The sequence below is a fragment of the Corythoichthys intestinalis genome, chromosome 9 (genome assembly GCF_030265065.1).
Source record: "Corythoichthys intestinalis isolate RoL2023-P3 chromosome 9, ASM3026506v1, whole genome shotgun sequence".
NCBI classification, from domain to species: domain Eukaryota; kingdom Metazoa; phylum Chordata; class Actinopteri; order Syngnathiformes; family Syngnathidae; genus Corythoichthys; species Corythoichthys intestinalis.
Window position 1 is genome coordinate 59187554 of NC_080403.1, and position 26697 is coordinate 59214250.

The following is a 26697-nucleotide window of genomic DNA, read 5'->3' on the forward strand; positions in this document are numbered from 1 at the left end:
TGCAACTATGCCCATTTAGGTAATTGTCATTGTCAGGATTAGGGATTAGGTGGCACAGATTAGGATGTCAACACATACAGGTGATTTTCATAATACTGAGTTCTCAACCTCATATTGTTTATACTCCGTTGTGCCTTAACACATGAAAAAAAAAATCGGACAATGAATGAATGAATGAATGAATATATACATGCATATGGCGGAAAACACTCAGGCGACTTGAAGTGTGCTCTGAGACCCCCAATTTGGCCAAATTTCAAAATTGCCCTATATGCAAGTGTGATATATCATTGGAAAGCGTAAAATCTATTTTCTGGGGGAAGAAAAAAATTTTGGGTTAATTTTTTCATCCTTCAGTAAAATGTGTGACATACTTTGAAAAGTTATGGTTTTATTTGAAACCAACCATTATGGTTTGTTAGAAATGGAAACATCTACTATTTTTCTTTTTTGATGAAGAATCTGATTAAATTTCACTTTTGTTGTAATTATTCCTCATCGGTTCCTTGAGATTTTGCCCTGAAATGAACCTTGCTCATGCTTTTTCAAAAGGTTAAGGGACCCTCAATAGTCAAGGCTAAAATGTCGACCCTGAGGTCAACACACAAGCATTAGCCATTTCAAATTGAACGCTGTGCCTTTATTTACGGAGCATCACCTTACAATTTACACAATTGCAATCTTTTTTTTTTTTTTTTCGTCACACATAAACCGTAATGTTATTGTTGTTAGCCGTTAGCCGTAAGTGTATCTGCTTTTGTTGTGCCGCGAGTGATGTTGTCATTTCCCACGCTTCACTTTCTGCCCAGTCATACCTGTTTTGCAAAGACACCCATTCATTGCCACAATGAAAAAATAGAAAGCTTGACGCTGTGTAAACTATACTTGCACTTTAATGTCGACAACATTGTCTATTTATATAGCATTTATTATACGTAAATATGTCAAAGTATGATGCTAGTCTGTTAGTCAATGTGGCGGCCACCATATGTATACAGAGCTTTTCCGGGGAAAATTCTTGCGAACAAGTGCTTGAATCCCTGAATTTTTTATATATATGAACGCAAAACCGTCTCGATTCTTGGTTAAAAGCAAAACAAAAAACGTGCAGTTAGCATTATTTTACATAAATGTTGCAAAGTATAATGCCAATGCTGTAGCGGCTGAATCCTCCCATTGATTTTTTTCACAATGTTTAAAAATGCACGCATGGTACGAAAAGTTAAATAATGACCTTGAATCCTCAAACAAATCACTCCGGAGACAATCTGTATGTGGTCCAGCTTTCGTACTTTTTTAACCTAAATCGGCGATGGATCGCTACATGTGTTGACTAACTGTGACCGACTGTAGGACGGCCCCCTACTTGAAGGTGTTGCGCATTGGCTGACATATGTGACCCGTCAATACAATTATGAAGTCTATGCACAGTCCTTGTAAAAAATGAATAAAAAGAACAGAAGGTAAAAGACACTGTTGATTTAATTATTATTTGTACAAAGCATTATACAATGACTTGAAAGAACAGGCACATTTGGCAGACTTTCAACTACACAGTTGTTAACTAGGCCCCCCCCAATTCCATACGTGTGAACCTACAAACTACTTTGGTGTAGCGTGCCTGTCAATGTGTCTTTATTTTCAAGCATGTCTTCAGAATTTTCATGAAACAACAACACGTGTGATACTGTATATACTGAAGAATTCCTAGAAACAGTTAAAGTGTGTTATAACATCATTTGGCCAGTCCTCACGTGTGAAATCAGTGAAACTATGGAACCTTCCAAAATGTCAAAGTATCACCTGGAGAGTTTCACGGATGGCCCGGGGCATGACTGAGCACACTGATCCAGTGCGTGGGTGTGTAAGCGTGTGTAAGCTTGCCTCAAGGAAGTGTTTCCCTAAATCACGATGGAGTGAAGATGTCTGAAGCACATGATGACATCCAGCGGTATGGGGGGGCTGAGTTGATTTCCATCCAAACGCAGGTACCTGAGGCAATGCAAAACCCAACACGGTGTTTCACAGCTTGGTCGATTGTCATTGTCGTTTTCGTCGACGAAAGCAAAAGTATTTCACCGACAGAAAAAAAAAACTTGTCTTGGAAGACAAATAATGAGACAAATGTCAGTTTTCGTCCGATGACATGAAAATGCAAATCATGTCAAATCATAAACCTTCTGAACAAACTACGATGTAGGGTTGACTACGATACTTATTTCCAGAGGTGGGTAGTCATGTGTACCATTTGCTTGAGTCACTTTTGGAGGAAAATGGACTTCTAAGAGTAGTTTTAGCACAGCATACTTTTAAATTGAGTAGATCTGTGAAGAAGAAACCCTACTCTTAGTCCGCTATTTTGGCTACACAACAGTTGTTCCGCTTTATTCTTCATATTAGATTTGACTTGACTTTTGGCTCTACCGGTGAGACGTCACAACAATTATTACACTTATACTTAACAATAGTCACATGATCAAACTCGAGTTTGCTGTCCTATGATGACGGCAGCCTGTTCAATCATGTGGCGTCTTTAAAGCGCTGTAAAAAAAAAAAAAAAAAAAAATTGTCGTCAACATGACTGGTAAGCACAGCTTTCAAGCTCTCCCAGTTTTTATTTGTCACTCTTTAACCTCGGAAAACCAGAGATAGGATGCTTTTTATTTCATGATAGGAAATATATTGTCTATACGAGGGGGCTGAGTTGATTTCCATCCAAACGCAGGTACCTGAGGCAATACAAAACCCAACACGGTGTTTCACAGCTTTGTTGATTGTCATTGTTGTTTTTGTCGACGAAAGCAAAACTATTTCACCGACGGAAAAAAAACTTGTCTTGGAAGACAAATAATGAGACAAATGTCAGTTTTCGTCCAATGACATGAAAATGAAAACTATAAACCTTATGAAGAAACTACGATGTAGGGTTGACTACGATAGTAATTTCCAGAGGTGGGTAGTCATGTGTTCCATTTGCACCATCGTTTTCGTCATACACTGCTGGCCAAAAGTATTGGCACCCCTGCAATTCTGTCAAATAATGCTCAATTTTTCCCAGAAAATGATTTCAATTAGAAATATTTTCATTTCATTTGCTTGCAATAAAAAAAAACACAAAAGAGAATGGGGGGGGGGGAACTATTACTATTTTACACAAAACTCCAAAAATGGGCCGGACAAAAGTATTGGCACCCTTTGAAAAATGGTGATGCTTCTCTAATCTGTGTAATAAACAGCCCCTGTTACTTAGCTGTGGGACATAACAGGGGTTGGCAATAACTAAATCGCACTTGCAGCCAGTTATAAAGTTGACTCAACCTCTGTGTACCACATTGAGCATGGAGAAAAGAAAGAAGACCAAAATACTGCCTGAAGACTTGAGAAGCAAAATTGTGAGGTAGCATGGGCAATCTCAAGGCTACAAGTCCATCTCTAAAGACCTGAATGTTCCTGTGTCTACCGTGCGCAGTGTCATCAATAACCTCCCTAGATGTGGACGAAAAAGAAAAATGGCCGAGAGATTTCAACCAAAGATTGTGCGGATGGTAGATTAAAAAACCTTGACCACCATCCAAACAAGTTTAAGCTATCCCGCAGTCGGAGGGTACAACAGTGTCAACCTGTACTATCTGTTGGCATCTGAATGAAAAGGGACTCTATACCCCACTTCTGACCCAGACACATAAAAAAAGACAGGCTGGAGTTTGCCAAAACTTACCTGAGAAAGCGTTTTGGAAGAACATCAAATAAGACAAAAGTGGAGCTTTTTGGGAAAAGGCATCAACATAGAGTTTACAGGAAAAGAAATGAGGTCTTCAAAGAAAAAAACACGGTCTCCACAGTCAAACATGGTGGAGGTTTCCTGATGTTTTGGGGTTGCTTCGCTGCCTCTGGCACGGGACGGCTTGACCGTGTGCATGGCATTATGAAGTCTGAAGACTACCGACAAATTTTACAGCATAATGTAGGGCCCAGTGTGAGAAAGATGGGTCTCCCTCAGAGGTCATGGGTCTTCCAGCAGGGCAATGACCCACACCACTTCAAAACGCACTAGAAAATGGTTTGAGTGACCAGCAACGAGTTCAGACCTGAATTCCAGAGAACACCTGTGGACAGGTCTGAAAATGGCACCATTCAAATCTGAGACCTGGAGCTGGTTGCCAAAGAAGAATGGTCGAAAATTCCAGCAGAGCATTGTAAGAAACTCATTGATGGATACCGGTAGCGGTTGTTCGCAGTTATTTTGTCTAAAGGCTGTGCTACCAAGTATTCGACTGAGGCCATGTCGACACGTAGCCGTTTATTTTTTTTCTTTAAACGAGGATTCTGCCCTAATACGTCGGGGAAAAATAATTGCGTCCACACCTGCACGTTTGTGTAGAAAAAAAAAACTTCCACAGCCAACCGCTTTTATTCATTTTTAAGTACATTCAAAACAATAAAATAATTGTCCAAAATACCCATTATTCAATAAGAAGCACAGCAAGAGTTTGTAAAAAAAAAATTTTTTTTTTTTTAAATGGAAGCAAAAAAGCGCCCATTTAATATACTCCAAATGTAAAAATTGGTCTCATGTGTGACGTGAGGACAAAATTTGTCGCAGCCAGTGACTTAAATCTTAGGTTATCAGTGTTCACATAATGGAGGCACAAACACAGAATTCGCACTTCTTCACTTTCCTTGTCGTTCTTAAAATCTCTGGTTTAAATGTGCATGTGCGTGTGGATGATAGGCCTATCCGTAGAAAAATGTCTTCTTTTTGCCAAATACCCTGCTCCGTGTGGACATGACCTGAGGCTGCCAATATTTTTGAAGTTTTGTGTAAAATGATAGTGATTTAATATATATATTTCAAACAAAGTGGTATCGGTATGGTATCGGGGCCAAAAAATGGTATTGGTGCAACACTAGTACTATGTAGAGTTAGCATAGCATTAGCTTCAGCGATTTAAAGTTTACAGTATGTGGATTTTGCCATGTGGAATTTTTTCTGCAATGCGGCAAAATGGATTTTGCCATGTGGCAATTTTTTTTTTTTTTTGCCATGTGGGAAAATCCAAACAAATGCCACTTGGCAAAATCCATTTTGCCACATGGCATTTTTTTTTTTTTTGCCATGTGGCAAAATGGATTTTGCCATGTTGGAAAATCTAAACAAATGTCACATGGCAAAAAAAGTTTGCCCCATGGCAAAAAAATGCCACATGGCATTTTTTTTCTTTTTGCCATGTGGCAAAATGGATTTTGACATATGGCATTTTGGGGGGGGGTATATCACATTTTTTGGAGTATATGGCAGTTATGCAGGCCATGCACGTCCAAATTTTCCATTCATTTTAAATGCTAGAAAAACGTGTGGCTGTGATTTTTGTCCACCCACTTACCATTACAGCGCATTGATGTAACGTACTGAGGGGGGCGTTGCAGGACAAGCCTGTCTGAACTTTTCCCCCCTGGTGCTCCCAATCACCTTGATTAATACCTGGTTAGGTGGATTGGAACACTTGGCGGCTATAAAAGCGGCATTGGGAGAGCACACGGGAGGTCCCACGCGGCTCTGTGGACGTATCCTGCACCGAGGGAGAAGGCCTGAAGTAGGGATGGACGAATTTTTATTGTTTTTTTTATCCATTTTTATCACTGTTCTTAACTCTTTTTAGAGACACTTTGAGGGGTGGCCCAGCAGGGCCTTGGGAGGCTCAACCCCCTGGAGGTCTGCTCAGGTATAGTGATTTTTGTGGTTTGCAGTGACGTTTCTTTGTTTTGGTTTTTTCCCGTTTGCCGTGCGGAACCATGGAGCAGTATCCTCCACCCAAGGGTGATACGAACGCCACACCGCTCTGCACTAGCTGGGACCGATGCAACCCTCTTTTAACCTGTTTTTAGCCTGTTTATTGTCTTTTTAAAAAAATTCAGTGGTGTGCACCGGAAAGCCTCTTCAAGCCTCCTCCTTGCCGCTGTCTCAGGGGTGGAACGAACTTCCGCGTTCGTTACCTTGACATTCAATTGGCATGCAAGTCAGGCAGGTTTAGATTTTTCATAGTTTGTATATGTAACAGGTGCACGCGGGTCAGTTGTACACGTTGCATAGGAAAGCTCCCTTCAAGAGAGCGCGCTGGTGGCTAGAGCTGCTATCCTGTGCTTTTAGCCTAGCATTTTGCGTGCGGCACGGGTTTGAGTTCTGAGCTGGACAAGGGTGTCGGATCATGTGTTATACCAGGTGTTACACCTATCTTTTTCAAAACGGATGTTGCTATCGTAACTGTTGATTTTTTTTTTTTCAACCTTTGAAAACATGGGTTCACCTCACCGAAAACCAAATCATTTTTAAAACTACTGAAATATGGCTAAGAAGCTTTTTGGTCCAGAAGACTAAGATGAAAATTCAAAGGCTGTCAAAAACATCAATGGCGCATCCTGACACAATATTGCAAGTCTTCTCGGCTTCCTCTTTAGGCCGCCCTCGTCACTCCACTCACCTTAGTCTAGGAATCTGGCTGGGGTCGCTCATGTCTTCCTGCAGGCTACGCGGGCAGATCAGCGTGCCGTTGATATCTGTCAGTGAAAAAGCGCACCGTTGATTCCAAAACATGGCTTTCATCATCATCAAATTAAAAAAAAAAAAAACGATCTGAAGTCTTAGTCTGTCAAAATTAAAATACGCTATGAGTGAATTATTGGCATGACTACATCGTCATTGTTGTGTTGTCAATAGTAACAGTGAGACTGTTTAATACATCTGACCTCAGTTTTAGTTTACACAGATGAAGTCTAAACAGCTTGGTCTGTAAAGGTGCAGATTCACGATTAATAACATATTGTTTTATATTTAGTCTCTCCTACTGTGTCCAAATGTTATGTTATGTTGTATCAGGCATTGAAATTGGGTATTATTAGGTTGAAAATGTTTTCTACGATTGGACTTAGGTTGGAAATTGTCAGGGATTGTAGGCAAGCAGGAAACGGAATATATAGTATAGGAAAAGCCCACAAATGTTTTCATGGTGAAACATCTATAAAAACAAAGTGCAAGCAACCAAAGAGTGGGCTTATTAGGAATCAGGATCGTGGCCAGGGAACACACATCTATCTTACATGGACAATGACGCAACAAGGAATGACTGCACATGGAGAGCTCAAATATATACACTGCTGGCCAAAAATATTGGCACCCCTGCAAAACTGTCAGCTAATGCTCAATTTGTCCCAGGAAATGATTGCAATTTCAAATGCTTTGGTAGTAATATCTGCATTTATTTGGCTTGCAATGAAAAAAAAAAAACAAAAAACAAAAGAGAATGAAAAAAAAAAATCCTGATCATTTTACACAAAACTCCAAAAATGGGCCAGACAAAATATTGGCACCCTCAGCCTAATACTTGGTAGCACAACCTTTAGACAAAATAACTGTGAAAAACCGCTACCAATATCCATCAATTAGTTTCATACAATGCTCTTTTGGAATTTTTGACCATTCTTCTTTGTCCAACTGCTCCAGGTCTCTGAGAGTTGAAGGGTGCCATTTTCAGATCTCTCCACAGGTTTTCTATGGGAACTCATTGCTGGCCAGTCTCCAGTCCTTTCTCTCAAACCATTTTTCTAGTGTTTTTGGGTCAATGTCCTGCTGTAAGACCCATGACCTCTGAGGGAGACCCAGCTTTCTCACACTGGGCCCTACATGATGCTGCAAAATTGGGTGGTTGTGTTCAGACTTCATAATGCCATGCACACGGTCAAGCCATCCAGTGCCAGAGGCAGCAAAGCAACCCCAAAACATCAGGGAACCTCCGCGATGTTTGACTTTGGGGACCGTGTTGTTTTCTTCAAAGGCCTCGTTTCCCCCCCCCTGTAAACTCTATGTTAATGCCTTTTCCCAAAAGCTCTACTTTTGTCTCATTTGACCAGAGAATATTCTTCCAAAACGTTTTTGGCTTTCTCAGAGAAGTTTTGGCAAACTCCAGCCTGGCTTTTTTTACGTCTCTTGGTCAGAAGTGGGGTCTTCCTGGGTATCGTACCATAGGTTCCCTTTTCATTCAGACGGATAGTATGGGTTGACACTGTTGTCCCCTAGGACTGCGGGACAGCTTCAACTTGTTTGTTTCGATTTTTCTTTTTCGTCCACATCTAGGGAGGTTAGCCACAGTGCCGTGGGCTTTACACTTATTGATGACCCTGCCTGTGCATGGTAGACACAGGAACATTCAGGTCTTTGGAGATGGACTTGCAGCCTTGACATTGCCCATGCTTCCTCACAAGTCCTCAGATCTTTGGCCTTCTTCTTTTTCTCCTTGCTCAATGTGGTACACACAAGGACACAGGGTAGAGGTTGAGTCAACTTTAATCTATTTTAACTGGCTGCAAGAGTGATTTAGTTATTGCCACCACCTGTTATGCGCCACAGGTAAGTAACAGGTGCTGGTAATTACACAAATTAGAGGAGCATCACGTGACTTTTTTATAGGGTGTCAATACTTTTGTTCGGCCCATTTTTGGACTTTTGTGTAAAGTGATCATGATTCCATTTTTTCCCCATTCTCTTTTGTGTTTTTTCATTGCGACAAAATTTTTGTAGACATGGGGTAACGAGAGAATTAGGTGTCAGGTGGCTGAAAAGAGAGACAGCTGATTGATTGACACACAACCAGGTGAACTCAATGGGCTATCACAAGTGCAAGACACAGTAGGGCACGCACTTGAAAGAACCTAACTGGAACCATGAAAGAAAATATTGGATTTTAAAAAAGCAAAAAAACAAACAAAACAAAACGCATACTAGCCAGGGATGTTCAGAACCCAAAAAGAAACATTTTTATTTTATTTCGCCTAGTTTCTTTTTTGTGGCGTCATGATCACTGACCTTAACTGAGGCCTACAGTTATTTTAATGTTATCCTCGGTTCATTTGTGAGAGTTCTTTTGTTATCTGGCCATTCATCAATGGTCCATTTTTTGGGGGATAACGACTCTTGCTCTGGTTTGCCGAAGCTTTGTAACCTGTCACACCGATTTATTTTTCATCAGTTCTTGAATTTCTCAAGACGGAGGAATTTTTGAAGCTCTTTTGACTGCCTTCCTTTTGTCAGACAGGTTCCAGTGAAGGAATTTCTTGATTGACCAGGGTTAAAAGCATTTTAGACTTGGGTGTGGTAAATGGAAAGGAACATCCCCCCAAAAGGGTATTAGCCATAGTTAACTCGTAGGCCTGCTAGCTTTAAATAAATCATAATGTAGTGGATTCATAAAGCACTTTTTGGACACTAAAAGACACTTTACATTGTATTATTTTTTTTCACTCCACACCTGATGGTTGTAGGCTATTCTTGTAGCCACAGCTGCCCTGGGGCACGCCGACAGAAGCGAGGCAGCCAATTTGCGCCATCGGCCCCACAGACCACCTCGCTCTCACATCGGCAAGTACGGTGAAGTACCTTGTCCAAGGATACAACGACAAAAGGCACAGGCAGGAGCTGAAGTCGAACCGCCATCCCTCAATCAGCAGACGACCTGCTCCACCACCTGGACCACCGTCGCCCCAAAGCGTATTTTATATAACCAATCAGGGAATAGTAGCGTTTCTAGTATTTACCAATTGACTGTTTATGTTACTCTAACACACCCAATCTAAAATATATTGCACTTATACCATTGTTAAAGGAAAACAAGCAGAATATAGGATACATATATATATACATACATACATACATATACAATATAGAGATACATGACGCCTCAACGTGTACGTCATGCAACTGACTGAGCAAGACTGACACTGACATCTACAAACACACGTCCGCACTACCAACTCTCGCAATTAGTTCTCCGGACAGTCCAGAACAATTGGCGGGACGTCCTGTCCCAAAACAAGGAACACCGGAGAACGCCCGATATCCAACTAATAACACGACTGACAAGACTCCGAGAACCCCTGTGACGATGAGGTGGCAAAATCCACAACCCTCGTTGCCCTGACAAAAGTAACTCCCGAATCATCCTGTCCAATCCATAAACCGACAATAATCGTAAACAACGCCCAAACACACCCTTCTTCCTGCCCACCGAGAGCCTTCAAAAGACTGAATGTTTAACTAAGCATTGTCGTTTGTTTTCTCGGGAACTTTTTTCTTGACTTGTGATATGGTGACCTTGGATCCTTGCATGGGTCCCTCTGTGCTGTATGATTGCTGTTGACTCAGAATAAATTGTCAACATGTATTCCGAAGCCTTTTTCCAGCTTTCAAAATGGAGTCAGTACAAGGGGTTTAATACTAAGGTGAACGCGCTAGGCTTGGCCTTTTGGCCGGGTTGTGGGAATGTCGCCGGCCCTGCGCCAGCAGGCTGGCGTGGTTCCGGCAATCTGGCTAAGAGGTCAGATTCCTTCAAAGGGTTCCATTCAGGGCTGAAATAGTGTAAATATTATGTTCTAAATCTGTGTTTTTTTGTTGTTTTTTTAATATTATTGCTGCACTTGTTCATTGTGCTTCAAATTAGTATCGCAGTCAAGACGTGTGCCATCAATCCTAGGCAAGTATTTCCCTACCGCACTTTGTAAATGACGCATGTCTCGTCTTGTACGTTTGGCAGAGAGCACTGAAGTAATATTACAAAACAAAATGACGCACGGGCAACCCGTTCTAGTAAAATTCCTTCAGCTTACTCTCGATAGTGTTGTGATTGAGGTGGAGGTGTTCCAGGTGAGCGCTGAAGAGAGGAATGGAGGCCAGTTGGTTGTGAGCGAGCTGCAAATCCAGCAGGGTGGAGATGTTGAACACGGCTCTGGGGACGCCTTTGTCACTCAGTTGGTTGTAGTTAAGCCTCACGAAGGCCAGGTGAGAGAAGCCTTGAAAGTAGTCTCTTGAGAAGAAGGAGAGAACTCACATTTATTCAACCGGCATCACATGATAATAGTGGACATAAATTCAACAAAAAAACATGTATGAGGCCGGAGACCAAATGATAGGGGGGGAAAAAATCTCGTTACAATTTTATATCACTGTTACTATACTATTCAGGATAATTAACGTTGTTGAAAATAATACATAATAATAACATGGTGCATAAGAAAACTAGCATGCATTTCATTAGCCATGACCAGAGGTGTCGCCTCCCATTAGGCAAACCAGGCAATTGCCTAGGGCCCCCAGCCAGCAGGGGCCCCCAGAGGGCCAACAGATTTAGCACACGCAGCTTTACTGCACTGTCGCAGCGACAAGTGTAGGGAGTGTTTCAATACCATGGAATCATTTGGCAGATTATCTAACGATTGTTATCAATCCCAGTCAGCACTAACCATGTCACGTAGATTATACATGTTTAAGAAAGTCCAATCAGCTATTAATACCACATGATTGTTTAAAGAGTGACTCACAAAGTACTCTCGGGAAAGTCCTTGCCGAGTTGTTTTACGTTGATTTTTCCAGGCCACCTCATTATTCATGTGACAAAAAGAAAAACGTCTATTAATGGGTCTATTGTATTCCTCGTCAAATACTCTATGAGAAAAATATAACATATATGCATCTAAAATAATCCTAAACCATTTTATTAGCAATTTGAATACTCCTTTTAGCAAGGTTCCTTGGGTATGCGTACGTTCCCATAGCAACCAGTCCTGTTATTGTCCTACGTCACAAGCGCTGCGTATTCTGGGAGCGTAAGATGCGCATTTCGAGCAGAGGACGGCCACCTGTTGACGAATGTAAGTACATCCATATGAGTCAGTGTAAAGTGCTTAGTTTTCGCCACTTTTATGGCCTACATGAGCACACGTGCACGCAGCGCGCACTCGCACCCCCCCACCTTTGTGTTCATTATACTGCGTGAGTATGTATGTGTGTCACATGACTCAGAAGGGCCCCATGTTGCCTGGGGCCCCCGGGGACCCTTGCTACGCCTCTGGCCATGATTGCATTCATCATGATATTGTCTATTCATATTGTCATTGAAAGAATCATTTGTTGTTGTTGACAAGTATTACCACACTACTGGACACTAATTTTGGGTGATCATTTTTTTTGTACTATGCCTATTTTTGTCTCACAATAATATAAGTAATTTTTGTTGTAGTAGCTTTTTTGTTTGAGTAAAAGATTGGCTCTAAGCATTGGAGACTAATTCCTGTGTGATTTAACATACAACGCTGGCCAAAAGTATTGGCACCCCTGGAATTCTTTCAGATAATGCTGAATTTCTCCCAGAAAATGGTTGCAATTACAAATGCTTTGGTAGTAATATCTTCATTTATTTTGCTTGTAATGAGAAAACACAAAAGAGAATGGAGAGAGAAAAAAATCATTATCATTTTACACAAAACTCCAAAAATGGGCTGAGCAAAAGTATTGGCACCCTTGGAAAAATCGTGTGACGCTTCTCTAATTTGTGTCATGAACAGCACCTGTTACTTACCTGTGGTACATAACAGGTGGTGGCAATAACTAAATCACACTTGCAGTCAGTTAAAATGGATTAAAGTTGACTCAACCGCTGTCCTGAGTCCTTGTGTGTACCACGTTGAGCATGGAGAAAAGAAAGAAGACCAAAGAACTGTCTGAGGACTTGAGAAGCGAAAGTGTGAGGAAGCATGGGCAATCTCAAGGCTACAAGTCCATCTCCAAAGACCTGAATGTTCCCGTGTCTACCGTGCGCAGTGTCATCCATAAGTGTAAAGCCCACGGCACTGTGGCTAACCTCCTAGATGTGGACGGAAAAGAAAAATTGACGATAGATTTCGATGAAAGATTGTGCGGATGGTGGATAAAGAACCTCACCTAACATCCAAACAAGCTCAAGCTGTCCTGCAGTCTGAGGGTACAACTGTGTCAACCCGTACTATCCGTCGGCGTCTGAATGAAAAGGGACTCTACCCAGGAAGACCCCACTTCTGACCCAGAGATATTTAAAAGCCAGGCTGGAGTTTGCCAAAACTTACCTGAGAGAGCCAAAAACATTTTGGAAGAATGTTCTTTAGTCAGAAGAGACAAAAGAAGAGCATTTTGGGGAAAAAGCATCAACATAGAGTTTGCAAGAAAAGAAAGGAGACCTTCAAAGAAAATAACACGGTCCCCACAGTCAAACGTAATGGAGGTTCCCCTATGTTTGGGGTTGCTTTGCTTTCTCTGGCACTGGACTGCTGCTTAGCATTATGAAGTCTGAAGACTACCAACAAATTTTGCAGCATAATGTAGGGCCCAGTATGAGAAAGCTGGGTCTCCCTCAGAGGTCACGGGTCTCCCAGTAGGACAATGAAACACACTTCACAAAGCACTAGAAAATGGTTTGAGAGAAAGCACTGGAGACTTCTAAAGTGGCCAGACCTGAATCCCATAGAACACCTGTGGAGAGATCTGAAAATGTTAACAATCTCAGAGACCTGGAGCAGTTGGCCAAAGAAGAATGGTCTAAAATTCCAGCAGAGCATTGAAAGAATCTCATTGATTTATTCTGGCTAAAGGTTGTGCTACCAAGTATTAGGCTGAGGGTGCCAATACTTTTGTCTGGCCCATTTTTGGAGTTTTGTGTAAAATGGTAATGATTTCATTTTTTTTCCCATTCCCTTTTGTGTTTTTTTTAATCACAAGCAAAATAAATGAAGATATTACTACCAAAGCATTTGTAATTGCAATCATTTTCTGGGAGAAATTGAGCATGATCTGACGGAATTGCAGGGATACTTTTGGCCAGCACTGTAAACATGCAAAATGGACCCGGACTTTAAAGGGTTAGCGACCACATTCTGGCCTCTGCCTCGTGACACACCAATATGTCTGTCAACTCTACCCACCGTTCCGTGGTTCAAAAAGGTTCTTAAAGAATACCACTGAATCATAAAATAACATCGTATGTCGTGTGTCTATGACAAATTGTTTTGGCTATGTGGACATAGGGCTTTTGATACTTGCTTTGGGATGTCTTCGATGCGATTTTTGTCAAGGAATAACTGTATGAGGCTGTTAGGGACACCGGCGGGCATCTTCCTGAGCACATTGTGGGCCAAGTTCAGCTGCATCAGGTTAGACAAATCCTTGAAGGTGTTTTTGCCCAGGTCACCGTCACTCAGCTGGGAAGAAAGACATATTAATCGATGCAAGTCGCACACGCGAGAAGGCGCGGAAATATGAACAATTTCACCTGGTTGTGGTAGAGGTCAAGAAGGGTCAGGTTTCCCATCTTACCGAGGGCACCCGCGGGTATCTTGGAAATTCGATTCTTACTCAGGCGGAGCTGTTCCAAACTTGCCGGGAGGCCAGAGGGCACCTCTTTCAGCTGGTTACGTTGAACGTAGAGATACAAGAGAGCGGGGATCTTCTGGAACACCTACGCAAAGCATATAAATAGAAGGCATGTCGCAACACTCCAGCCAACGCGGAAGCCGAGTCGTCCTACCTGTTTGTCTATTCGATGGATGCGATTGTTTGCCAAGTTGATCCAGCGAACTTCTGAGGCGTTCCTAAAAGGTTCTGCCGTCACCTCTGTGATGTAGTTGTTTTGAAGGTACAGATAGTGGGTTCTGGAAGGGATGACCGGGACGGTACGGATATTTCGGTTTTCGCAGTTCAAAGAGTTGGGATAACTTGGAGAGCACGAACACTCCCTGGGGCAGTCGGGGTAAGGGGAAGGCGGGCCGAGGATGAGCGGCGGGACGTCCGTCGGTTCCTGCGGCTCGGCCCGAGGGGCGGGGGGCTGCCTCGGAACGGCCGGGCGCCTGGTGGGCTTTCTCGGCCGCGTCCTCTGGCCTAGCGTCGCTGTTATCAAAAGGAGCAGTACCAAGGCAGAGAAGAGTCCTGCGGGGGCCTTCATCCTCCTACAACAGAAAGAGGTGCATTTTATATTTCCCCCCCAAAACAAGTTTCTTCAAATGACAAACTTCAGATTGTTTCTTGTTGTTCTCTTTGTTGTCTTTGTCTTTTGGACAAAAATACTGGTTCACCTTAGTCATATTTTAGTCGTATCGCAATGTTTTTTGTCTAATTTTACTTGACGAAACCTACCTACCAATGAAAAATTCCTCGTTTTCGATGACGAGATGAAAATTCACCCAATTTTTGCAGTGTTTTGGTAAGCACAGAAGTCAGTCAGTTTTGAAGCAGGGCCGAGAACCAAAAGTGGTATTTGCCACATGGCACAATGGATTTTGCCATGAGCCATTTTTCTGCCATGTGGCAAATACCACTTTTGGTTCTCAATGTCTCTCCATTTTTGACACGCCTTTTTTAACAACCCACCCGCCCATTTCATCTCGTTATCATCATGAAAAATATTGTTTGTTGATGAAAGATTACAACGACAATGGTCCAGATCAATGTTTTTGTCGTGCATTATATTGGTTTAATTCAAATGGTTGCATGCAATTGCATCGTAAAATCCTTTCAACAAAAGAAGTATTTTTGGGGGGAGAAATATGCTTTTAACCCCTTCTGACCTGCATTTTATCTGCTGGGGAAAAAAATCTGCACTCATTTTTACTCTACTCAAACACCAGAGGAAAGTTCTGGTCGGGGATATTTCATGCTTTTATGGGTTATTTTTTTTTTATGTTAATGTAGAACTACCAAGGATGGATCAGTTGATTTAACAAAAAAAAATCACTTTTGTATCCAGAGAAGGGTCATCTGACTCTAATCAGCATATCTTTTATGAGCATTAAGGTCCTCATTAGTCATTCCCATTCACACACACAAAACCACACGGTTGGATTGCTCCAATTAGCATCTTAAGTGTTTGCAGGGCAGGGCTGCCTGATCGCGGAGGACTGTCTGACATTACAGCATTGAAAAAGAGCAGTTGTCTCAATCTCTCTGAATATTAAGTTGCACTGTTTCTTGTATGTATGGAGCTATAATTGTCCTATTGCTGATGAGGGTCATTTTTTGCACAAAAAAGCTTTTTATTCAATAAAGAAACGTATGTGAAAAAGACAACAAAAGATATTATATACAGTACAAGGGACGGTGTGATAACAAACAAAACATTTTTCATGTGGTTACATATGACACTTCACCCTTTTCCTGGGGCTAGGTGTTGGAGGTTGTTGCCGAAGTATTTTTTCCTTCTGTGCCTTTTTTGCGCCCACGTGAGACTGAGCCAATTCCTTTGCAAGACCCACCAACAAGTCCACCCGTCTCTCTTGCCTTCCGGTGCATGCCTGATACAACACACATGCATTTAGTGCTGCCACGTCAATCACATTGTAGAACACGGCGCATGGCCATCTGTTTGACAAAGCCAAGGGAGCCCTGGATTTGAAAATATTCAAGATGCTCATTGCAGCTATCCAGAGTGAACCCCCATTTCACACCTTGGCAGTGACTCCACAGGAGTGTGTAGGGGTGTTGTCTGCTTGATTGCTTGTTTGACTGGTCTATTGTTTGACAAAGCCAAGTAGTCAGTTTGGTATCGGGGTCATTTGACGCCTTTCTGGTCTTTCTTTATAGGCCAAAATATATATTATAGGTCCTGGGACTTCCAGTGTTTTTAATGAGAAATGAGCACTTTATGTTATCCTTTTTGAAGTTGCGTTTGGTCAGCCATTTTCAAAGAGCCAAAAATAGCAAAGAGGGCATGCCAAACCTCATGATTTGATTTCGATGGGTGAAGTTTCATCCAATCAAAGTGGCAATAGCAACTAAATTCAGTGTATTCATTGGTTTAGAGATGTGTGATAGTGGGTTGGGAGCACCTTGCATGGCAGCGGCACCATTGTTGTGTGAAAGTGCGTGAAAGGGTAAATGTGTGCTAATGTAAAGCAAATTGGGCATGGTAACCATGTAGATAAATGCACTATATAAGTACTCCCCATTTGAAATGGGATCAGTCAAGACTAATGAATGACCAAGCCTTTGATTTGTGATCTATTATAGTTTAAATCGAACACATACAGTGGGGCAAATGAGTATTTAGTCAACCACTAATTGTGCAAGTTCTCCCACTTGAAAATATTGGAGAGGCCTGTAATTGTCAACATGGGTAAACCTCAACTATGAGAGACAGAATGGGGGGGGGGGGGGGGGAACAGAAAAACACATTGTTTGATTTTTAAATAAGTTATTTGCAAATCATGGTGGAAAATAAGTATTTGCTCTATACTAAAAGTTCATCTCAATACTTTGTTATGTACCCTTTGTTGGCAATAATGGAGGCCAAACGTTTTCTGTAACTCTTCACAAGCTTTTCACACACTGTAGCTGGTATTTTGGCCCATTCCTCCATGCAGATCTCCTCTAGAGCAGTGATGTTTTCGGGCTGTCGTTAGGCTTTCAACTCGCTCCTCCCCCCGTGGTGTCAAAATGATAACAAGAACCGGAAGCAAACATCTCAGAACCACACGAGAGGACCTAGTGAATGACCTACAGAGAGCTGGGACCACAGTAACAAAGGCATCTATCAGTAACACAATGCGCCGCCAGGGACTCAAATACTGCACTGCCAGACGTGTCCCCCTGCTGAAGAAAGTACACGTCCAGGCCTGTCTGCGGTTCGCGAGAAAGCATTTGGATGATCCAGAAGAGGAATGGGAGAACGTGTTATGGTCAGATGAAACCAAAATAGAACTTTTTGGTAGAAAGACAGGTTCTCTTGTTTGGAGGAAAAAGAATACTGAATTGCACCATACCCACTGTGAAGCATGGGGGTGGAAACATCATGCTTTGGGGCTGTTTTTCTGCAAAGGGACCAGGACGACTGATCTGTGTAAAGGAAAGAATGAATGGGGCCATGTATCGAGAGATTTTGAGTGAAAATCTCCTTCCGTCAGCAAGGGCATTGAAGATGAGATGTGGCTGGGTCTTTCAGCATGACAATGATCCCAAGGGCAACAAGAGCCACGTGCAGTTCTGGAGCCATAACATCTATCATCATCGGTGGCACTGAAATAGTTAATAAAATATTTTTATGCAAAGTCTACATACTGTATTTCTGCTTGTAGTGAACCACAGCATTCCTCAATTTTCTTTCTTCTTTGAGGCTTGTGTGGAAACTTTGTACTCATATTATGAGATACCCGAGATAAGACAGGAAATGAAGGAAAAAAATGAAAGCTGTTGGAAGAATCAGAGAAGGGATAAGGACTCGTTTGTTCGGGCGGCTCCTCAGGGAGACACGAACAAGGAAGGAGTGCGGCTCTGGAACTTGCCCAGTCTTTGCATGTGCACTTTGACGAATAAGCTTTCACAGACTTCCATACAGCGTAGGACGTACTTGCTCACACGACCCACTAATGCCTCATCATGGATGAATTTGGTTTACAAAGTGGAGGAAAACACAAATGGACACCTGTCAGACCAAACGGCAGTATATTCTAATCTCTATGATGCAAGTCATTAGACCACTATGTAAACATCAATGAATCACAGTGCAGGAAACTTGGAGAGAGAGCATTTGTTCTGCCTGGAAAAACAAACGAGAACGGCCCTTCCTTTTCCCTCTCAGTCATCCAGAGCCTTCCAGACCCTTGTTCCTTCCACGTACCAAAAGAACTGCTGCAGATTGTCAAAACTATATCACGGATACATTTTCTTTCCCATAATTCAACACCCGTTGTATTTGTGTGTTGATTTGCTCACTTATGTTCCATCCCTACATGTTGAACACTTAATTCTTTCTGTTCCAAGGATCTTGTAAATAGCATGCACAATTCAAGCCTTCTATTCATATTCATCTTGCTGGATTGATCACTGTATGTATATTTTATTTTGTTGTACAGTGGTATGAAAACGAATCTGAAACTTTTGGAATTTCTCACATTTCTGTCTAAAATCACCATCATATGTGATCTGATCGTTGTCAAAAATCACAGAGATGAAAATACAGCATCTGCTTGAACTAAAACCACCTAAACATTTATAGGTTTTCATACTTGAATAAGGATAGCATGCAAACAATGACAGAAGGAGCAAAAATAAGTGAAGCCTCTGCCTAAGGATGCTTCAAAAGCAATTGAAACCGATTTTTTACCAAACAATTTTAGTCAGGTGTGTGCCCAATCACTGATGAGTTGTTTGAAGCTGCAGACTATAAAACACACACCTGGTGGGAATTGTCTTGATGAGATCATGGCTCGGTCAAAAGAGCTGTCTGAAGACCTGCGATCAAAGATTGTTGATTTGTATAAAGCTGGGAAAGGATACAAAACCGTCTGTAAAAGTCTGGATGTTCATTAATCGACAGTCACAGAAGTTGTCTACAAATGGAGAGAGTTTGCCGCTGTTGCTTTTCTCCCAAGGCCAAGAGTTCAGTGCAGAACACTGAGAGAGGTAAAAAAAGAACCCCAGAGTGTCCGCTAATGACTTACAGAAATCACTGTGCCAGTCCAATATCTCTATGCACACATCAACTATATAGGAAACTTTGGCTAAGAATGAATGGTGTTCATGGGAGGACTGCACGGAGGAAGCCACTGCTGTCTAAAAAAAAATTGTTGCTCGTTTAATGTTCGCAAAAAGGCACTAGGACACTCCATAGAAGTTTTTGAAAAATATTTTGTGGACTGATGAAACCAAAGCTGAATTAATTGGGAGTAACTCGCAACGTCATGTGTGGAGGAAAAATGGTTCAGCTAACTAACATCAACACCTCATCGCCACCGTGAAGCATGCTAAAGGGAGCATCAGGATTTGGGGCTGTTTAGCTGCCTCCAGGCCTGGACAACTTGCAATCATTAATTGAAGAATGAATTCAAAAAAGTTTTGCAGGAATAACTGAGGCCGTCTATCAGACAGTTGAAGCTAAAAAGAGGATGGATGCTGTAACAAGACAATGATCCAAAACACAGAAGTAAATCAACTTCAGACGTTATGACAATAAAATGACTCAAACACTGAATCAAAGTCGTAACTGTTATTTTTACTTGAGTTGTCCGCTAAAAGCAATTGCAATAATATTGGTATCAGTTCCCCAGTATGCTGTATATGCTGGGTTACAGGTTCATGTGGAAGCTTGCAGCCTTTGTTTGTGGGCTGGTCACAGTTTCACATGATTTGTTAACTGAGGGAGTGACATTAATCACTCATGATGCTCCAATAAAAATGAAAAATAATGAATTATAAACTCATCACATAACGACAGTGTCACCAGAAAGAAATGATCACTACGAAAAGTGATAAAACACCTTCATATCATGAAAAATCTGTGCAAAATGCATCTTGAGAATTGTCATTGCATTGGCCACTGTTGCCTTTGTCAACACTGACCATAACGAAAATATTTCGTCAACGAACACTTTTGTCATGACGATGACAAGATAATAACAAGCTAAAAACGTATTTTGGGACACTAAAACATAACGAGCCTGATACGAAAATGCGCTATAGTTTCCTTCACATGTTCACTATATGTGCTATGTGTAGTTAGCCTGCATCGTCGCAGTGTCTGGCTGTGTCATTCATGTGACGTGCTGCGCACGTGCCTCCCCCTCACTAATGCAGTGTCCTCTTTAGTCTCCATGCAGGCTTGCAAACACTAAGATTTGTTTTCTTATCTTGGCCAGAGAGAACATGCAATGTCGCTTTAGCCTGTAAAGGTCTGTGCTGAGTAATCATCACACACTAAATGTAACTTGCAGCATTAGCATGGTGTTCACATAAGCATTAGGGTTTTTTCTTCTAACTCTTATTGTATTGTTATTTAAATGTATTTACACTGAAAAAGTCATTATGAATGTCCGATGAATGAAAATAGGTTGATTTATCGTGACTGATTTGAGTACCTTGAACACCGCCTCAACAATATTGTCCTTTTCCCGATCTTGTGTTTCTGTGTCTACCGTGCGCAGTGTCATCAATAAGTGTAAAGCCCATGGCTCTGTGGCTAACCTCCCTAGATGTGGGCTGAAAAGAAAAATTGACGAGAGACTTCAACGAAAGATTGTGCGGACGGTGGATAAAGAACCTCGACTAACGTCCACCAAAGAAGTTCAAGCTGTCCCGCAGTCCGAGGATACAACAGTGTCTACCCTTACTATCTGTCGGCGTCTGAATGAAACGGGACTCTACCCAGGATGACCCCACTTCTGACCCAGAGACAAGAAAAAGCCAGGCTGGAGTTTGCCAAAACTTCCCTGAGAAAGCCAAAAACGTTTTGAAATAATGTTCTCTGGTCAGATGAGACAAAAGTAGAGCTTTTGGGAAAATGCATCAATATAGAGTTTACAGGAAAAAAAAAAAAAAAAAAACGAGGACTTCAAAGAAAAGAACACGGTCCCCACAGTCAAACACGGCGGAGGTTCCCTGAAGTTTTGGGGTTGCTTTGCTACCTCTAGCACTGGACTGCTTGACCGTGTGCATGGCATTATGAAGTCTAAAGGCTACCAACACATTTTTCAGCATCATGTAGGGCCCAGTGTGAGAAAGCTGGGTCTCCCTCAGAGGTCATGAGTCTTCCAGCAGGACATTGACCCAAAACACTCTTCAAAAAGTACTAGAAAATGCTTTAAGAGAATGCTCCGGAGACTTCTAAAGTGGCCGGCAATGAGTCCAGACCTGGATCCCATAGAACACCCGTGGAGAGATCTGAAAAGTGCACCCTTCAAATCTCAGAGACCTGGAGCAGTTGGCCAAAGATGAATGGTCTAAAATTCCACCAGAGTATTATAAGAAACTCACCGGAAGTGGTCGCAGTTATTTCGTCTCAAGGTTGTGCTACCAAGTATTAGGCTGAGGGTGACAATACTTTTGTGCAGCCCATTTTTGGAGTTTTGTGTAAAATGATCATGATTTTTTTTTTTCCATTCTCTTTTGTGTGTTTTCATTGCAAACAAAATAAATGAGGGTATTAACACCAAAGCATTTGTAATTGCAGTCGCCTCTGGGAGAAATAGATTATCTGACAGAATTGCAGGGGTGCCAATACTTTTGCCCAGCAGTGCATATTGCTATCAGTTTGATATGGCTGTAGTATAGGATTTTTAGAGTTGGACAACATTGGTTAAATTTCTTATTTGGGACTAAAAAAACGCAAGTCCACCCATTAATACTGTGGATCCGCAGTCTTGTCACTAAGCCTGTCACAAAATGCAATAATTCCATTTATCGCACGATAAATAAAAACGAAGACGGTAATTTTTCCGCTGCGATTTATCGCCACGCGCGCACAGCGGCAGACGTGCTGTTAAAAGTTTGGATTCCTTGTTACCAACTACGCAAAATGCATCTTCGTTCCAGGTCCGGCAAAAAATAGCGCTGGGGCCAATCGTTCCCATTATATCCTATTGTTCAACCGGCCACGCCAGTGCTCCGGATTTACTGCAGACCACCTCCGGCGTGCCGGTGTTGTTGACGTGTGGGCGCTCCCGTCCAGTGTTGTTAATCTTACTGAAAAAAAGTAATTAATTATAGTTACAAATTACTTCTCCCAAAAAGTAATTGCGTTAGTAACTCAATTACCTGAATGTAAGAGTAATTAGTTACTTGGCAAAGTAATTGGTGATAATTACTTTTTTTTTTCCTCAAAAAAAAAAAAAAAAAAACATTGGCCACACTATGTGAAGTTTTTTTGTGAAGGTTTTTGGTACAATTGGCCCGAGCCCAATTCTTTACCCTAATTTACCCTTCACCCTGAATCAACTGTTAAAAGTTGTTAAAATTGCTCCCATTATTGCATTAGTTCCCTTCTCTCTACTTTCGACAAATGAAAGTTTTAAAACTTTCATTTTGACTTTTTGTTGATTTTTTTTGTTGATTTTGACTTCAAGTCAAGATTTTGCCAATTTAGAAGTATTTTAGATAAAAAGTTACTTAGGTTCGTTAGGAAGGTTCTCTACAAAAGAGCCGTAATAAAAGGTCTACTGCTTTAAGATGGCGGCTGTTTACTAATGCATCTAGTGCCGTGTCTGTCATTTTGCATCTAGTTATATCTATATACAGTATATGCAGTGTTGTTAATTTTACTTTAAAATAGTAATTAATTACAGTTACAAATTACTTCTCCCAAAAAGTAATTGCGTTAGTAACTCAGTTACCTGAATGTAAGAGTAATTAGTTACTTGGCAAAGTAACTAGTGATAATTTTTTTTTTTCAAAAAAAAACAAAAAAAAACAAGAAACAAAAAAAACAAAAAACAACAACAACAAAAAACAGGTCACACAATGTGAAGTTTAAAGGATTTGGGGGACAATTGGCCCTAGCCCCTTTACCCTCCACTTAACTAGACACAAGGGTATTGCGATAACTAGCTAGTAACCTTTGCTATGTGTGGAAGTCATTTAAAGTTGTGAATCAACCGTTAAAGTTGTTAAAATTGCACCTGTTAATGCATTAGTTCCCTTCTGTCTACTTTAAACATGTGTAAGTTTTAAAACTGTTTCATCATTTAAAGATAGATTTAAGTTAAGATTTTGCCGATTTAGAAGCATTTTAGATTAAAAAAAAAAAAAAAAAGTTACTTAGGTTCGCTAGGAAGGATCTCAACATCAGGGCCTTCCTGAGAGGTCTACTGCTTTAAGATGGCGGCTGTTTACTAACACATGTAGTCCTTAAAACATGTTGGCAATGCAGCTGTGTCAGTTTTTGCATCTAGTTCTATAATATGATATCTACCGTGTCATGTGGGCGTAGTTTGTCGGCTATGGCTACAGTCAGGTATTATTGGAGCCACCTAGCATCGCGGTTGCAACGGCCCCACTCCTGCTCTGCTCTCGTCCCCGTGAGTCCGTTTCTCTCAGACTTTTTTTATTCAACCAACTTAGTAACGCATAGTAACGCACGCCTTTCCCGCCTCAGTAACGGTAACGGCGTTGCCAAGATGAGAAAAGTAATTAATTAGATTACTCATTGCTGAAAAAAATAACGCCGTTAGTAACGCCGTTATATTGTAACGCCGTTATTAACAACACTGCTCCCGTCAGGGGTGACATTTCACGCGGGGCGGCTATTTTTCGGCACAACACCGGATATTTGAGTGGCAAATTAAGAGCGCTGTGCTTCAAACTCGTCCTGTTTATGAAAGTCGATTGTCATATGCTGGTGTTGTGCAGTAATGAGCAGATGTGACTTCTGTGGCGTTTGCCAACTTTTTTTTAATGCGTGCACACACTAGATATTATGAAATAGCAAACTAGATATGCTATGTCCCATGCCATTGGCTACGTGAGCCCAGAGTGATTATGGGACATGTTGTCCATATACTACACTGATGAATTATAAACCGCCGTGACTGAATGGAAGTTAAGCAGGCCAAATCAATCCATACCAGTGACTATAGATAATGCTGCAAATATTGTTAATTCAGTACGTGACACAGATGGATTCGGACCACATATAGGATGTCTTGCTCATGTAGTAAACCTAGCTGCTAAGAGAGCTGTAGCAATCAACAGTGTGCCCCGCCTCACTTTACAAATAGTAAAAATTGTTCTCAGCACTTTAATACTAAAATTCTGCAGATCAGTAAGAAGTAAGCACATAGATATTATGCACTAAAATGCATGTTTATGTGATGGTAATTTAATTTTTGCTTGTTTGCAAAAAAATAAAAAAAATACAGTTGTTATTTTTTTTCCCAGAGCATTAAATGTATTGAATCAGATTGAAAATTGTGTCCCCTGTATCGAAAATCGTACCGAACAGTGACTTAACTGTATCGTTGCATCCCTATGGAACACCATTGCAGAAGCTATGACGGGAAAAGTTTTCATTTGCCTAAATGCTTTGCAATTGTATTTTTTTTTTTTCTTGAAAAACACATTTTATTCATTCTTTGTTTCTGTGCGGTATTAACAATGTTGTCTTTTACTTAAGAAGCATGGTCTATTTTTTTAGTTGTGATTTCTTATCCCGTTTAAATGGGTGTACTTGAGCTATACTGTATTCTCACAGTATTATTGTAAATTGTTTTGTTTTTGTTTTTTTTTTAATTCGGGGGGTGCAATAATATCGCATATCGCAATAATTTATGAGATAAATTATCACACACTAAAATTTGTTATCGCAACAGGCCTAAGCGTCACTTAAACAGAATAGCTGGGTTGCTTGCGTGTTTCTCATCTAAAAGCTGGCTTAGAGGCAAGGAATTCTGTCAAAATGAGTGCCCCCTTTTAAAACACGCTCTCTGAATTAGTTTTAGGATACTTTTGCCAAGCATGTTCTCATGTGGGTGTGGCTGGCTGGCTGGCTGGCTGGCTGGCTGGCCTGCAAAAAGATCTGCATGTGTAAATCCCTCTGGGGATATCCTTGGATGATAAAATAAATACGGTCAATAAAATATGAGAGGAATGTTATGGGATTAAATCTACTTTATTATCTGTTGTGGGAAACTTAATTGTTGCAATAAATACTACTGAATTGTACTCGAGATGATGCAGATTGGAATTTTTGTCAAAGAAGCTCAGCATAGGTATTATTTTTCATAAGCACAGTATGTTTCAAAAGCATGCCTGAAAGTTTCAAAGTACCGGTAATAATATTCCGTTTTTTACCCAAAAGGAACACTATAAATGCAGACAAAGTTTGGGAAAGAAAGGAGGACCGCGCTGTGGCAGGTATGGCGTCCCCATGGAAACACGTTGGTGCTACAGTCTCATGACACAACACACCCAAACATGTTGAAAGCAAACAAACAGATGATTAAAGTTTCTTACCTGCCCATGGTACCTGCTCTCTTTTGCTGGTTGCGTCTTCTCTTCTTTCTGCCTTCTTTTGCTTGCTGTCCACTCCCTCCCTCTGTGTCTCCCAACCTCTTCAGCCTCTCTCTCTCCCTCACTCCCACCCTGCCTGCCTCGCTCGCTCCTTTGGGTTGTTTTCCCTCTCAAGGTCACAGTGCCTCTTTCTTCCTGACCCATGACTTTTAATCTTGAGAGAGTCTGTCTAGGTGGAAAAAAACAACTTGCATGCTTACAGTGGTAGATGAGCACAGGAGCAAAAACCTGGGAAAGATAGAACACTAGATATTGTGTTTACATTAGTCTTTGTTGAAATTCATCTCATGTGGTTTTCATTAGCAGCATCCAACTGCAAATGACTGTTTCCTTTTCTAAGGGTGCCAGATTCATATGGTCCAAATATTTTGTGTTTTATCTGAAAACTAGACATTTGTTGAAGAAACTGTGATCACCTGCAGCAGATGAATTCAATCCGCAGGCTTGTGACGGGCAGCATTCAATCGGTCCAAACATCTGGTTCAAACTGACCTCAACCAGAAAACAACATTTCTATTCAGTCACTTGCTGTGAGCGTCTTTTTTTTTTTTTTTTTTAAATAAAAAATGGATTCTTGTTTTAATGCTGTTAAGTACGGAAAAGAAGCTTCATAAAAAAAAAAAAGTCAACATGAAATTCCAGCTGCTGTAAATTCTGTTCCTCCGATGTTCTCACCTCAAGCAAATCTGAGCGCAGCGTTCTTTGCATTGTTCGTTTTGTCAACGATAATGACAACGAAAATATCTCGTTGTTACGGATGGAGAGTAATTGATCCTTTTCTTCAGGTATGTAGGTTTTCCCTTGCACTTTATACTGGTTTATGTTAGTTTTCACCTGTATTTTTCCTTTGCAGTAATTTCCACCTGTGTGATCACAGAAGGCCTCCACAGCTGGAACTACTTCCTCATTAGTTAATCATCCAATCATCTGTTCGTCCAGCCACTATAGACCCTACTCACATGACGTCACAACCGCGCCATATTGTCAGTCTACTCGTCGTGTTGACGCATTACCGCTACGTAAATTCTTCCTATGATGGCGTGTTTTTCTGCTCGTTAACATTAATAATCAAAATGGTG

The 26697-nt window shown here is 41.2% G+C and overlaps 1 protein-coding gene across 2 annotated transcripts; it reads right to left on the minus strand.

Annotated features, from left to right (window-relative positions):
• Positions 1–656: 656 nt before the first annotated feature.
• Positions 657–25665, minus strand: prelp (proline/arginine-rich end leucine-rich repeat protein). Of its 2 annotated transcripts, XM_057844957.1 has the most exons (8): positions 25562–25647; positions 15994–16137; positions 14379–14796; positions 14124–14309; positions 13895–14052; positions 10654–10850; positions 6480–6555; positions 657–1992 (listed from the first exon to the last, which is right to left on the minus strand). In XM_057844957.1, the coding sequence occupies exons 1-8, from the start codon at positions 25567–25569 to the stop codon at positions 1902–1904; spliced, it is 1278 nt and encodes a 425-aa protein (XP_057700940.1). In that variant the 5' UTR covers positions 25570–25647; the 3' UTR covers positions 657–1901. The 2 variants fall into 2 exon arrangements, with proteins under 2 accessions (XP_057700940.1, XP_057700941.1); XM_057844958.1 differs by lacking the exon at positions 15994–16137 and having other exon boundaries at positions 811–1992; positions 25562–25665.
• Positions 25666–26697: the final 1032 nt, after the last annotated feature.